We start from the raw sequence: 14,877 nt of genomic DNA, 5'->3' as shown, positions 1-14,877 counted from the left end.
GGCACACGAATATACATTGACATTCCTCCAACTTAGTCGAAATCGAAATCCCCATCACGTAGCTGCTTATGTGCATATTCACAATAGCTGCCTTACAAATGATTGACTGCTCGAGGCCACTTCTCCTGATCTCGAACCGGAAAAGGAAGATCAGTCGGCCGTGTCACCATGGCCACATCGCTTAGTAGTCCGAGTACCGTTTCGTTGTTGACTTCCCCAGCTTCACCCACACCAATGCCAACTACGCAATTCTGGCCTGCACTGTCGGAGGGGGTCGCTTCATCTTCTCACTTTGTTATCACCGCCACTATCTCAGCATTACCCCTGAGCTTGAGTACAAAACAATCCAGCTCTGTTATCGCCATCAGCACCACCACTCCCCCTCTATCTGATTCTTCCACCTCGACCACGATCGACCCTTTGACAAGCAGCGACAACCCATTGACCACCACATCGCTCCATTCCCTCGCACGATCATTATCTACCTATATAGCATTTGGAGCCGCTATCTTGGGTATCATCATCGTCCTCTGGTTAGCGCTGTGGGTATGGCGTATCCAAAGGAGGAAGAGCAGATTTCGTCATTATGACGATGAGGATGAGGATGAGGAGGAGGAGATCAAACGGTGGAATCGATCAAGAGAATCAAGTTGGAGTCATGATGAAGGAAGTACTTTAACATCATCATCATCACCTGCACCGGCATCGTCACCTCTGCCACGCACACAACAAACCTGTGATGGGGAAGAACGAATTGCACCGCCCGAGGTTGATGGAAAAGAGTATGCCACGAGCGCGAAACGCGGAAGCGTTGGGTACAAATTAATTACAAATGATAGGAGGATGAGCTGGGATCCTGAAACTGGTAGAGGACGACCAAACGACGACATTCAACGCGATCTCCTCACAAAACAGAGTTGGAGAAGTAGTCAAAGTTTGAAACGGGGCCCAGCTGCATTTGACACCAAGACGCCAGCCACAGACCATCGCCATGACCTTCATCTGCCTCTGATAATCAGCCCGACGGGGAGTTTGGTTAGTGAGACCGATTCGCATGATCACGATCCCGACACAAGCTGTACAATTCTGATTTCCCCGCCCCCACCGAACGTAGAGGACGATGTTACGCCAAGGACTTTGTGAGTCTCGTCATTGCCAGGATTGACGGAGAGTGGTTGGAGATGTGGACCTATAACTTAACCTAAGGGAATAGGATACTATACAGTGAATGCATCCTGTACTTCGTCAACGGCAAAGGCGAAGGAGAAAACGTCGTTTGCATCTCGTGCGCGCTCATTTTCTCCGCACGGAACACTGTGCAGGAACACTGTGCAGGAATACGACAGCTCATAATCAAGTCGTCACACAAATACGGACAGATGGCCTACTGGTAAGGCACACCGTTTTTAAACAGTCAAGCAACCTTTCCCTCTCCACTGTCTTCCCCATCCAGATTCACCTTCTGACAAACACAAAACACACCGCCAACTTTTATTCTCCATTCGACTATCCCCGCCGAACAACGTTACGCTGTCGTTCTGCGCTTCTCCATAATCCTCACTCCCCGCGTCATACCCGCTATCAGAGACGAATTGATCATAACCCTTGTCGCTCGTACGACCGAAATAATCTCGTTCGCGTTCCATCCGGGGTAATGGTGTTACTTGGTTGTTCCATATATCAATCAAAGCACTATCTTCACTTCTTTTCCACTGATCCGAGGAGCTGGTGTATTCTGATTGCGGTGATAACGACCATTGACGTAGGTGTAAATGCAGATGAGGAGAAGGTGGGGCGTGTGAGGAGCCGCGGGGAAACGGAACTGAATGATGATTAGGTTCATAGTCGAGTCTTTGGATGCTAGCCAGTATTGGAATGTCGTGTGACATTGTATGATCAGTTTTGGACCAAGTAAGATGTTCTGTGGTAAGGAGTGGCGAAACCTTGTCGAGGTGTATTTCCACTGCCACGGCCACTGAGATGTTTGAACTTGAAAGAGCAGTCCGGGACTCTGATCCAGCTGGAGCTACATCAGGGGAGACAGTTGTTGATTTCATCCTTTCTGATTATTTATGTGATTAGGAGACTTGTAAAGAATTGAAGTGATTATAAGTGTTGGCGAGCGATAAGTGAGATAAGTGCGTCGCACAGTGAGTTCAGTATGTACTTGAGGTTCTTGGGAAGATCGAGAGTTTTAGCGCCTGGCCCTGCGGTGGATCCTTTGTCTTTGTCATTCGTTGCCACCGGTGGTCTCCCTGTTGATCGAGGGCAGGAGATGAGAGGGACCATGGCAACGACATCAGTAGTAATGGAGACGATCCTTTGTGTGCCACATTCGATCAGCGATAAAGTCCAATTAGACCTTTCGGGCTGGCTGTCTTTCAACAACGACCCTCTCCGGGGCAGAACAGCACAGAACCCCTGCCTATTGTCAAAAGAGCAATGAAATGTAATGGTGCACACGACTACTTAACCGTACAACTCTGAATCGGCACCCATACCTCCACTCCACCCTTCTGTTGTCCCGAACAGCCCTTCCCACGAACTCGGCTCTTGTAACTGAACATCGTTCTCTGTACGACGATCCGATGTCAGCTACTCGTCTCGTTGAAGAAGATTGACGCCAGCTCACCTATTCCCAGGAGTCGCAACACTATACCTGCAAGTGCGACTGCATCACCGCGATTGTCACCCTCCACACACCAAGCTGTCACGGCGCCATGGGGGATCTGCTCGCTAGCTAGCGAAGCGAGTAATCGGCGAGTAAGTCCAGCAGCGGGAAGGAAGGGTGGATAAGTCGAGGAGGTTGAAGCTGAAGGTCGAGGTTGGTCGATCATGTTAAGGCTCAGGGGAGGGAGAAGGTCGGAAAGACGCTGTAGTGAAGGGGGTAGTGAAGAAGGGATTCGGGGAGGAAGAACACGTTGATGAGGCGTTCTGTGATCAGGCACATTAGCTACAAGCCTCGATATGAGAGAGTGCTGATCGGGAGCTAACAATAGTTGCGCATCATCTTGATTCGCTGCGTCCAGACTTGTCAAGATCACGACCGAGCTGAAAGCGTTGGTAGAGATAAAATCGTGAAGGAGCGCAACATGGGCGTCTTTCTTAGTCTGCAAGTGAAATCGAGCATAAATGTAAGTATGTGAGCTAATGCACAACGCAAGATGAAAGGCGATATCTCACCTTGAGCGTTGGTGATCTTTGTTGAACAACATAGAGTTCGCTACCCGGTTGTCCGTACACTACATAACGTAGTAAACGCATCGTCAGCGTCTGTGTCCCTCCACTTCCACATGAACAAGTAGAGATTGCGGGAACACACCTTCCAATCCTCCCGTGACGATCTCACCACCCTCTCCTGCTCCTGAAAAGGGGGCAACGGTGTCTCCTCTACCTATCCATCCTACTCTCCTCAGACCCAAAGAGGAGATGAGCAAGTCGGCAGTCAATTGCGGAACATTACCGAGTGAGACGGCGGGCTATAATGAGCGGATTCAAGTCAGCGCCTTATTCGAACTGAGTGGGGTTTCACTCACCAAAATGAGTGTAGAGCTCTTGAAGCTGACAGGATCGAAGCCTTGAGCAGCGTAGAAATTTGTCATCTCGATCTGGTATGCATTGAGCAAGAAGACAAAGACAATAACAGGTCCATCCAACTTTGTGATGCGTCCGAGCGAAGGCAAAAAGCGATGACGTGGAAGATATTTCCATGTTTTCGTGTTTTGCCGACGAAAATGTCATGGTGGAATCAACACAATCTTCCTACTCTTTCACTATCTTGACGAACACGATCAGGGCAAGATGACCTTGCCCCTTCGTCCGCTCTTACGAGCTAGTAAGAACCTACGATTGACATGTAAACGATGTCATTCGACGACTACGGCGAGCGGGGCCGTCTCAACGCCCGAATCGTCAACGACCGGCGCTCGACTTCGATTCGCCCCTTCACCAACTGGACATCTACACTTGGGTGGACTGAGAACAGCTTTGTTCAACCATCTGTTGGCAAGGAAATGGAAAGGAAAGTGGTTATTACGTATTGAGGATACAGATCGGGTCAGTCCATTCACTTTTGCAGACTGCCGTCAAGGAATGTCGAATTGATGATGATCGACCGTATTTGATTAGACGAGATATACGGAAGGAGCTGTTGATAGCCTGCGTCAGGCCTTGGATTGGGCAGGCCTGGATTATGACGAGGGAGTCGGAAGAGGAGGATCATATGGACCTTATACTCAAGTGAGCCGAAGTACTTGTGGTCGGATCAGAGGACTTAGCTGACAGAAAGCACCTTAGTCTGAGCGACTAGATATCTACCATCACTACACCAAAGAGCTCCTGTCTGTGAGTGATGACCACTCTCTACCTGTGCCACTGCTCACACACGAATCTCCTTGGTAGCGAAACGAAGCATACGAATGTTTCTGCTCGCCAACTGAACTCGAAGCGATCAAGCTGTCTCTACACCAACAAGGCCTAAGACACAGCTACGATGGACGATGTCGACATCTGACCGAAGAGGAAGTAGGAAGACGGAAGCGTGCCGGACACAAATATGTCGTTCGATACAAGGTGAGTCAGCTGGCCCTGCCCCTTCGTTTCATTGGAATTTCGCTCAGCTGTGTTCTTGTTGTCGCCAGACCTCGTCGGAAGAAATGGATATTCCGTCCGATTTGATATTTGGCGATAATCAACCTACCGCTAATACAGGGACTGACGATTTCGTCCTTATGAAATCTGACGGATGGCCGACATATCACCTAGCAAGTGTTGTGGATGATCACTTGATGGAAATCACACATGTCCTTCGAGGCGAGGTGAGCTGAGCTCTTAGACACCAGTTCAACGTGCAAGTTGCGAAGCGGTAGCTGATACAGTGTGGTCTGTCAGGAATGGTTACCTTCCGTACCGAAACATCATTCTTTGTACAAAGCTTTTGGATGGAGCCCTCCAAAGTTCGCACATTTGCCATTGTTGTGTAATCCAGATGGCACAAAGTTGAGCAAACGACGGGGTGATACTTTCGTTCAACATTACATGGTGGGTCCAATTGCGTTGGAGACGATGGTGCCTGTCGCTCACGTCGTGAATACAGAAACAAGGCTATGAACCCGAAGCACTTCTCAACTTCCTCGCCTTGATGGGTTGGGATTATCACGCCGCTCTTTCCTCTTCCTCATCTTCATCCGCACTCGATCCTCATGTTCGAACGGACGGTCACTCATTATACGAAGTCTTCACTTTACCCCAAATCATCGAGGCTTTCGACGTATCGCATATCAACCATAGAAAGGCAGCAGTCAATATTGGAAAGCTGGATTTCTTGAACAAGATGACGTTGAGACGAAAGGCGGGGAGGTTGGGTAAAGAGGGCGGGATGATAGGAGCTGGAAAGCTGGAAGAAGCGGAAGGGGAGAAAGAAGGGGAGAGGAAGGAGTTGATCGGCAAGTTCCAGGAATTGTTGAGAGAAGAAAAGGCGTTGAAGGGCTGGTGAGTATTTAGCTGTATGGCGTGTTGCGTAAACATCAGAAGCTGACGAAACGGTTTCGCAGTGAATTGGTGGAAAACATGGACCTTGTGGAGAAAGTCTTTGACGCAGAATTGGTACGTCCCAGCTCTCCTATATACCTAACTCCATAGCCATGAGAGCGTTCAATCAGCTAACGTACCGCTTCTACTCACTTAGCCACGAGCCGTCCTCCTCGCGGATATGCCAATGCACTCCATCTTCTACTTCCTCCCTCCGACCTATACATGCCACGAATCACAATCAATATTGAAAGATCTCAATCCGAGATTGTACTGTGAGTGTAGTTCTCTTGATCGTCCCAGCCTTCCATATCCATTCCCTCACACCAACACCCAAGAAGACAAAAGGAGAAAGGCTGACACCAAATCACTCGTATAGGCCAATACACACATCTTTTCGCTGATACACTCCAATCACGCGCTTCTACCGCCGGTCATATTGACGAAGATATAGTTTGGGACATCATCCATTCTCTCATCGATCAACTCAAGATTGATAAGAAACCAAAGTTCTTGATCCCAATCAGACATGCTCTAACTGAAAGACGAGTGAGTCACACTACTCCCACAACCACTGTTCCTTCTCTCTCTGCGATCCATCATCCGGATTCGTTACGAGAGGATGTTGCTGACGAGTGTTTCACGACAATGTAGAAAGGACCAAGTATACCGGAATTGATAACCATCTTGGGACTGGATGAGAGTCTTGCGAGATTGAGAAGGGGTGAAGAGTATGTGAGAGAATTGGAAGTGACGAGGCGGAAAGGCGACACCGAGGCGTAGAGGTTGGTAGCGCAAGGCAGGAATAGCAAGGGTCACTTCTCAGCCTACTGGCGCACACTATTATAGCACACTAGGCATCCAGAGTCTTGAACGCTCGTATCGTAGACTTTATGCATTATCACATCGTGTGCATATAACCGGCAATCTGACATCGCACATCGTGAATGATCCACTAGCAAAAAGACCAAGAAAATACCTCTACCACTTCCAGGAAGCATGATACAGTATTCGTTACCTCTACGCAACAATCCATACTAAAACCTTGATCTCTAGCCCATAAGCTATTGATCACTCCGCCCCACCCAACTTCATCAAACTCTTCAGACTCTTCGCAACTCCGAAACTCGCACTTGCGATCTGCTGCCTCAATCCTTTTTCGAACCCTCCCCCATTTCCTGTATTCTTCCCTTGTTCTTGCGCTTCACTCAATTTATTGGTGTTGCTCACCAAATCTCTGAGTAAGCTATCGCCCTCACCCCGTAGCGAGTTGGGGAGGGCGTTGGTCGATACTGCTACGATCGAAGAGGCTATGGCGATCACTTCGGACAGATGTTCGTTCAATGCCGAAGGGGAAGAGTTGGTTCGAATGGCAGCGAGTAGGTTCTGTATCGAATTTACTAATGCAGCAGATTGTGCGTTGAGATAAGGCTACGGGGTTGTAGAAATGAAATAAGTCAGTTCGGTTTTTCTTCGTCATGACTACGACCGCGGCCCACCTTGAGATCATCCCATTCTCGACCATCATCCACCTCATCCTCTCTCTCTTCTTCTTCGTCCTCTTCACGTCCAATCTGTACTGGATGTCCACCACCCCCTGCATATGGATCCGGCGCAGTCAACGGACCTCCACTACTTGATCCAGTCGAGTTCATGCTTTCCCTCTCATCGCCACCTCGTTCATATGGCGATCTACCACCGCCACCATTCCCACTTCGCGGCTCGACCAACGATCTCCCTAGCCCACCAGCGCTATCACCACCACGATCGCTCAACATGGATTGTTTCCTTTCCAAATCGAAGGAATCTGATCTGCCCATAGATGAGGTCGATTGGAAACTGTTGATGCGGAGATTGGGTCGTCCTCCATTGTTAGAATTCATCGAGTTCTGAGCTGACATCGGCTGTGATGAAGCAGTCGTAGTGTTCCCGAAATACGAGCCGTTGAGCCGGGAACTCTCTGTCGGCGTTGCGGTTCGTGAAGGTGCTCGATTACCTATGGACGAGAGTTGATCGTTCGAGGGTCGTGAAACCATCACTGGCGGTCCATTCGAGTTTTGAGATTCGTTCAACCTCTCCTCGTTCCCATACTCCCTATCCCAGTTCCCATTGGCACTTCTCACTTCTTCATTTCTATCTCGTTCTCGGTTCACCATATCCTTGATGCTCAAACTACTCCTTCGTCTTCCACCTAGAAGATCCTGACCAGGTCCATTCCTGTTTCCACTGCGTCTGATCTTCAACAGCTTAATGATCTCCACCACGTTGGCGGACAGGTGACCAGCCGCGGCGTCAAGAAGAGACACGGGAGACAAACCGGAAGCCATGGCGTGATTCCGGGCAGCTTGCATGAGATTGTTAAGCCGAGTCGTTGACTCGTGTTTGAGGGATTCGAGACGAGAAACGTCGACGTCGATATTCGGACGACTTTCGAAAGTCTTGACATCCTCACCGATCTCCGTAATGGCTTCAACAATAGCTTTCATTGCGGGCAAAACACCGGATGGCGCAGACGACCTAGACAAGTGGACGAAACATCAATTTTGCCCTTCCCTTGGTTTACTCAGGACGCATTGTGTCATACGACTCACCTTGCGGCAGTAAGCAGACCATCGATGGCGCTCTGGAATGCTGAAACGTTCACATCGGCAATGTTTCCATCGGCCGATGCGGGCAGGTGATCGTCCGTCACAGGCTTCGGAACAAACATCGTCGATGTAGCTGTTCATTACTTGCGTCAGCTTGACATTACACGCCAGAGTTTCTCGTCAGATCATACGCACCCTTCAGGTTTCGGAGCTCAATCCGCACTGCATCATACTTGCGCTTGTACTCCTCGACCTTTGCTTCCATCTCGTTCATCCGCATCGCATCTTGCTCGCGTTGCGTCATGAGCTCGTCATTTCGCATGGAAAGGGAGTTGAGTTCGTCGACAAGTGAGTGAAGTTCCGATCGAAGTTCCGCTGCCGCTTGCTGAGACTGTGCAGGCATAGGATGAGCATGAACTTAAGAGGTGGAAACTCGGTAGAAATAGTGTACTCACGTCACTACCGCCTCCACTACCACCTTGATTAGCCTCGAGCGCGATCTTCTCCTCTTCAAGCCGTCTATATTCATCCTCCAACCCATCATAGCGGTCTCTCCATTGAGCGATCTCTTCCTCCGCCGCTCTGGAAGACTGGTCCACTCGTCCTTTGGCAGCCTCCGTGGCATCTTTCGCCAGATCGAGTTCGTGTTGCAGCGACCGCAAAGCGGAGGCATGAGTTGCAGCACGCTATTTGGTTCAGGAACGATTAGTCTGCCGTCGAACGCGATGAAAGAGGACGTGAGTAGACCCATCTCAACTCACTTCCTTCAAACCTCTGACTTCGTCTTCCCACTCCAATCTTCGTTCCTTTTCCTGCGCTTCAGACCGTCTCGCTTCATCCCTTTCCCTTTCCGCACTAACGACCTTCCGATCCAAGCCTGCTATTCTGAACTCGTACTCCGCCCTCAATTTCTGTTCTCTCTCTTCATCCACTTGCGCTTGTTGAGCCTGCTTCGACTTGTTCGTCACGTTCGAGGTGAACGACATCCTGTCGTAATATTCCCTATCGTCTGTCAAGCCGGGAGAAGCGACTTCACTAGGTTCAGGTCGAGCCGTGACCGTTCTTGACCGCTCGCGATCACCCCGATTTTGCGCCTGAAGTGCGTCATCCTCCGCTACTACAGACCCAGCACGACTGAACGATGCTCGACTATCTCTTCCTCCTCCTCCACCCATACTACTTCGACTTTCACCTCGAGAAGAAGCTCGACTCTGTCTGACGTCCATAATTTGGCTATCCCTAGCGTAAGGAACCTCGATATCCTCTTCTCTCAGTCGACTCTTGTTAGGCACAACAACCTCGTTCGTTGCCGCCATAGGATTCGCTTGCGATCTCGATGGTGCTCTACCGTTGTCCGACAGAATCTCCTCATCTCGATCGCGAGACGGTCTGGACTTGTGACTACTCTGTGACATTCCCCGAGATCCTTGGCGTTGATGTTGTGATGACGATGATGAAACTAGTCGGTTGAGATCAGGTCGGGAAGGGGGAGGGGTGGGATTTTCGCGGATTCGGGGATCACGAAGAGATTGTTGTGATTGCGATTGAGAGTAGGCTGGACGAGGTCCGGGAGCAGGTGGGGGCTCATCGTAGCGTATTTGGTTGTGTGCATCCTATACAAGCACGAACACAAGCACATATACATCAGTCCTTCGCCCTTGTTTAAGCGATCAAAGATAACTTACCTCTTCTTCGAATTCTGGATATCGTCTCCGCAGCTCGTAGAAGACGTCACTTGCGAGATCCTTGAATCTGTTCTTCGGTAAAGTGGCGAGCTTCTGTCTTGCCTGATTGCGTTTCGGGTGGAAATCTTCTCTGACAGGAAGGAAGGGCACTGTACCGCACACAACTGGGGTCAATCACAGTATTGGAGGGTGGGTGTAAATCACTCACCATTGCCATCTGGGTTACCATTGTCGACTGCCATTCGGCGCATGAGCTCATCATATACGTCGGTCGACAACTCTTGGAACTGCAATTTGGTGAGACGAGTGAGTTTCTCTCTTGCAGAGGCTCGCGAAGATGGTGATTCTGCGTGAAATATAATGTCGTGTAAGTACACACTCTCCCGCTCATCTACACTGTATTTCAGTCGCTGCTACGTACCCTCTTTCAACCAGGACGCTAGGAATTCTCTCAACGCTCTCCAGTGCATTCTCGCCACCTCTCTACTTTCAACCTTCCTATCACTTCCATTAGGTGGTCTCAATCCTCCTCCGGACGCCGAGGATCCCCCCGTCATACCCCTAGGGGGCGGTCCAATATTGCCACCTCCTCCACCATTACCGACTCTTGCGGACGGACCATAGCCCGATGAAGAATTTGATAGTTGCCGACTTGGAGGGATACTGCCTCCTGCTCCTGATCCTGGACCGAAGGAATTGGAGCCGTATTGAGAGTAATTGAGCGAAGAGGCAGTGGTAGGGGAAGAGGAAGCGGCGTAATTGGGGCCTGCAAAAGGTCGGGGAGCCGCCATTGACATGAAGGATCCGGTGTGGTTTCGATTGTTCGAGTAGGGTAGATTTTTAAATGATGGTGATTCTATCGATTGAGGCCGTGTGTTCGTTTAATCTCACAGTCGTGACGGTATCAAACAAGGAAGGGCGTCTGTGCGTAGTGAGCGGTGTAGTCGAGCTAGTTTGTGTTGTGCAGTTTCATTGTTTCATCTTCACGTCGTATCGTATCGTGTCGTAGGCTGAATCGTCGTTAAGATATGATATATGATGAAGAGTGAAAGAGTAATGGAAGTGAGAGTGAAACCGACAGATGGGATAGGCGCACAGACGTGTAAGTGAGTATTTGATGACAGACACTAATAGTCGTTTAGTCGACCCTTATTGTTGTTCCTCAAACGTGAGAGTCGGCCAATGTTTGTTTGGCTACGTCCGGTTCGTCCGATGTACTATATGACGGATGATATAATAAGATACAGACCTTGTTGCAATGTGATGTATGCGGTGTCTACCACTGATGCTGTTGTTGTTGATGTGTGCAGGTGGTTAGTCGATATCAAGGGATCTCCCACCTTCCTTTGGTGTATGTGTATGTGTACCGCATACGCTCATGAGCTCAGCTGAAACGCGCTTCCCTCCATTTTCTTTTTCTCTCCCTGTGGTGGTGTATTCGTGTATTTTTGACCCTCGACGCGTGTTATGCCCAGCTGAACAGCAGTCCCTGAAAAATGATTCATATATCTACCTGCATGGCAGTTGCAGTTGAATGTTCGACGCGTACTTGATATGCATTCATTCCCACGTTACTACTTATTCTCAGTATATCTGCTTGCGATACCGCGAAGTGTCACACCACAGTGCATTGCTAGAGCTACATCATCATGCTTAGAGATGTCAGATACGGAGTGAGATGGCCAGGATCCGAGTCTGTAATGCGAGTCTACCCATTGTTCCGCTGTGACGGCTACAGGATGAAATTGAAGTGGTACATTCAAATATGGGATGTCAAGCACTGCTGTAAGCTCTGACGCGCCAACTTCATACCGGGGCATTCCTTCTTCTCGACTGGGAACAATCTGACCAGTCGGGCTATAGGAGCAGTTGGGCAAGGTGTAAAAGAAGTCTCATGACGACCCCTCAGCCCCCGTGTCGTGTTGCGAAGGTTAGCACCATGATGCTGTTCTTCTCGGATGAAAGTTGTATGGAACAGAAGTTACTACAGCATCTAATCACCGTTATGAGATAATAGCCAAGCAGCACGCTTGGTGGGTCAGGTGCTCAATCCTTTCACGTATCGCCCACACTCAATTACAACCTCCGCCCATACAGCAGGGGGGAATGCAATACAGGTAGGCGATGTACATACTTGGTCGTTCCCAGCATATATCAACACGTCACACATTTGCTCATATCCACTTATCTGAGCGAGTCAGTACTCATGAATCCTCACTGCCGCAGACTTGTCACTTGGCCCAACATTCTGCATCTTTCACATCGTGACCGCCTGTTTGACCCAGTCTCAATTTGTTGAGAGATTGAACGAAATGCACCTGAACAACAACCACATACAAAAGTTGACGTCTGTTTTCGGTATACCCTACATTTGGTAGTCCATATACATGCCCATCCGACAGCGATAAGGTCATGGAAAAGCAATCTGAGCAGATTAAGGAATTGTTGGGTGACCCATGCTGGACCGTATCCCGGTTCGTACCGTCTCTACCGTAAAAAGATCCATCCACCCTTTGATAACGATACGCACAGCGTGGTGGTTTGACCATAAAGGTACGACACCAATCTAGCTAGTATCTACTAACCAGCTCGCACATTGCATATCTCATTGCAATCAGATCCACCGGACCGATGGGCCAATCACCTCCGAAAGAATTGTAAAAAAACGACACCGCGTCATCATTCATACGTGCAGCAAAACCCTCTCCCGGACTTGTAGACTATCAATCCTGATACTCGGAAGTCTTACAGGGTGTTTTGTTCAGCACAACACAGGCAGTATTTCCACGCTTTCCATGGTATCCCCCCAAAGGAAGGCTCGGCTGTCCCGAAATAGATGAATGGCGCAACAGTCGCAAGTCATTCAAGTAGCACGCATGCAGTACATCATCCCGCGCAATTGTATTGCGAAGCATCATTTGGTATCATTGTACGAGATTCCAGATCCAGGGAAATGAGGTGGTTAGAGAAAGATGATCAGGTCCCGAATTCCTGTTCTCCTCCCTGTCCTGCCCTGTCTCACAATTCCCCCCCTGACCATGCCCCAATTCAATTCCTTCACTTCCCCTTTCTGCTACTTGTAGCAATTCATCGAATCACGATGATGGCAATCTCTCCATTCGTCTTTCTGCTCTCCTCCTACCATCCACATGCTTCGAGGAGTAATACCACGGGGGACATCTCGTATCGTATCGTATCGAATTGTATGTGTGATACGGTACATGTCTCAGATTCGGTGGTTGTACAGTCACCAACCCTATGAAAAGAAACATAAGCCCCCCTTTGCCCCTTGATATCGATCGATACCCCTTGAATTGAAGCAGAAGGATTCATCGCACAAAATCAAGGCACACGACCAAAGACAGCAACATAAGGAAGGAGGAAAGGGGTCATAGTGATACGTTACATACTACCCCGCTCTGCATCCGTTCTTAGCCTGTCCTCAAAACGTAAAATTCGAGAACCGTATATAGTTCAGAGCGATAAGTCTACCACCACTGCTATTCTTTTCGTTCCCCCCTTTCAATCACTACTCCTCCCAACGACTCCCGTCCAAACGACATATTGTACAAAAGTGCGCCTCACTACGAAGACCATCTCTGACCCTTCCCTTTTCTAATCTCCATCTACGACACTCCACCGTATTCTTCCATCCTACCCAACAAGATGCCCTGTGCTATCACCTCCCTCTTGGCTTGTGCCGGCACTGCCATCTCCCATCTAGGCGGAGACCACACCACCGACTCCGGTAATAGCTGGATGTCTCCCTGCGTCAGTTCCAAATCGAAGAAGATCCGATTCAAGGATCAAGAACTTGGTTTGACATCGAAAGATGAGCTCGACTCTTACAAGCAGGATGAGAAGGACCGTGCGATGAACATCGACGACGATGTAGAGACGTTGTCGTACTACAACAGTACTACACCTCCTGCTCTCGAAGATGCAGAAGATGAAAGGGAGAATGGGATCCTCGGCTCTCCGGATTCAGGCGCTGCTCTTCTCACTCCGCCAAGCAATGGCAAGAACGCATCATTACGACTTCTCACCTCTCCAAAATGCTATCCGTCGAGCCTCAGCAGAAAATCTTCTCCCTCTTCCTCTGAGGACTTGACTGTTCTCACCGAAGTCGACGAAAATCAATATCCTCGACAGATCTCTTCCCCTTCCTCTTCTACCAAACCCAAATCGATTCTTCGTCCATCAACTGCTCCTCCACCTATGGAGAAGACCTCATCTTGTTCTGGGATCTGGCTCTGTTCCGCTCCTCGTAAATCGCAATCACCATCTATCTCCCGATCAGAATCCACGACCTCGATCGCTTCTCTCCCAGTCACTTCCGCCGAAGTTACTTGTTCCAGTTCTGCTGCTCGATTAGCCCGACCGGTGATTGTGAGAAGTATGTCGACGGGTCGATTGGCCTTCGATGCGCAAGGGAGAGTCCAATGTCTCTCTTCGCACTCGGAAAGAATGGTGAAAAGACCGACTCCTGCACCTCGCCTATCAACAATGGGCAGATCAACTACAACGAAATACCGCTCAACCTCCAACCCCTCTTATCCTTCTTCCCGCTGTCCTGAGCTCCAAAAAGACAGTCAGGACGAAAGAGTGGAAAGAGTTTCGAGTCGAGCAGCGTCCCCATCACCTTCGGTACAATCTGATTCGGCGGTGGACATCAGTAAAAAGAAGTCGTTGGGTGGTTGGGCAAAAAAAGGTTGGAAGAGTAGTGGTCTCAAAGGGGTCCTAGCGTGAAAGATTTGGTCGTGTGCGTTGGTTAGTTGTACTCGTATCTTGTTCAGTGGGTCTTTATCAATCTTGGGTGTTATATACATGGTTCTGAGCTCGTTGGTAGTTGTACAATTATAATATATATACACATACATGGTTGTGACAGCATTGCATATGCATTATTGGACTGACTTGGTTGGCTGGCTGGAATGGTGGGACCCCGTCTGATGAACATTGAACCGACACGCGAGACGCGACGCGTTGAACATCTGTCCCTGTACACGACTGTCCTGAACGATTTCGCGATTTGTCATTTTGTAATATACTCGACTCTTCAACATCGATCAACC

General features: G+C 49.3%; 5 protein-coding genes across 5 annotated transcripts; 3 read left to right on the top strand and 2 right to left on the bottom strand.

The window, feature by feature from the left end:
* Window positions 1-234: 234 nt before the first annotated feature.
* CI109_106943 (uncharacterized protein) lies at window positions 235-1,143 on the top strand (the record flags this gene model as incomplete). The annotated part of the gene is made up of 1 exon (XM_032001994.2): window positions 235-1,143. The coding sequence occupies one exon, from the start codon at window positions 235-237 to the stop codon at window positions 1,141-1,143; it is 909 nt and encodes a 302-aa protein (XP_031863551.2).
* Window positions 1,144-2,469: 1,326 nt separating this feature from the next.
* Window positions 2,470-3,602, bottom strand: CI109_106942 (uncharacterized protein; the record flags this gene model as incomplete). The annotated part of the gene is made up of 6 exons (XM_032001995.1): window positions 2,470-2,573; window positions 2,633-2,934; window positions 2,995-3,110; window positions 3,184-3,242; window positions 3,323-3,479; window positions 3,537-3,602. The coding sequence occupies 6 exons, from the start codon at window positions 3,600-3,602 to the stop codon at window positions 2,470-2,472; spliced, it is 804 nt and encodes a 267-aa protein (XP_031863552.1).
* Window positions 3,603-3,801: 199 nt separating this feature from the next.
* CI109_106941 (glutamate-tRNA ligase) lies at window positions 3,802-6,312 on the top strand (the record flags this gene model as incomplete). The annotated part of the gene is made up of 11 exons (XM_065967927.1): window positions 3,802-4,056; window positions 4,129-4,239; window positions 4,297-4,344; window positions 4,402-4,572; window positions 4,641-4,817; window positions 4,891-5,040; window positions 5,096-5,490; window positions 5,553-5,604; window positions 5,687-5,804; window positions 5,909-6,078; window positions 6,184-6,312. The coding sequence occupies 11 exons, from the start codon at window positions 3,802-3,804 to the stop codon at window positions 6,310-6,312; spliced, it is 1,776 nt and encodes a 591-aa protein (XP_065823999.1).
* Window positions 6,313-6,600: 288 nt separating this feature from the next.
* Window positions 6,601-10,599, bottom strand: CI109_106940 (uncharacterized protein; the record flags this gene model as incomplete). The annotated part of the gene is made up of 9 exons (XM_032001997.1): window positions 6,601-6,960; window positions 7,029-8,046; window positions 8,121-8,250; window positions 8,313-8,508; window positions 8,573-8,803; window positions 8,879-9,730; window positions 9,803-9,951; window positions 10,011-10,148; window positions 10,224-10,599. The coding sequence occupies 9 exons, from the start codon at window positions 10,597-10,599 to the stop codon at window positions 6,601-6,603; spliced, it is 3,450 nt and encodes a 1,149-aa protein (XP_031863554.1).
* Window positions 10,600-13,468: 2,869 nt separating this feature from the next.
* On the top strand, window positions 13,469-14,551 carry CI109_106939 (uncharacterized protein; the record flags this gene model as incomplete). Its single annotated transcript, XM_032001998.1, has 1 exon — window positions 13,469-14,551. One exon carries the CDS (start codon window positions 13,469-13,471, stop codon window positions 14,549-14,551), a length of 1,083 nt encoding a protein of 360 aa, XP_031863555.1.
* Window positions 14,552-14,877: the final 326 nt, after the last annotated feature.

This window comes from Kwoniella shandongensis, chromosome 13, assembly GCF_008629635.2.
Source record: "Kwoniella shandongensis chromosome 13, complete sequence".
In the NCBI taxonomy this organism is placed as follows: Eukaryota; Fungi; Basidiomycota; class Tremellomycetes; order Tremellales; family Cryptococcaceae; genus Kwoniella; species Kwoniella shandongensis.
This window is presented reverse-complemented; position numbering and strand designations above follow the sequence as displayed.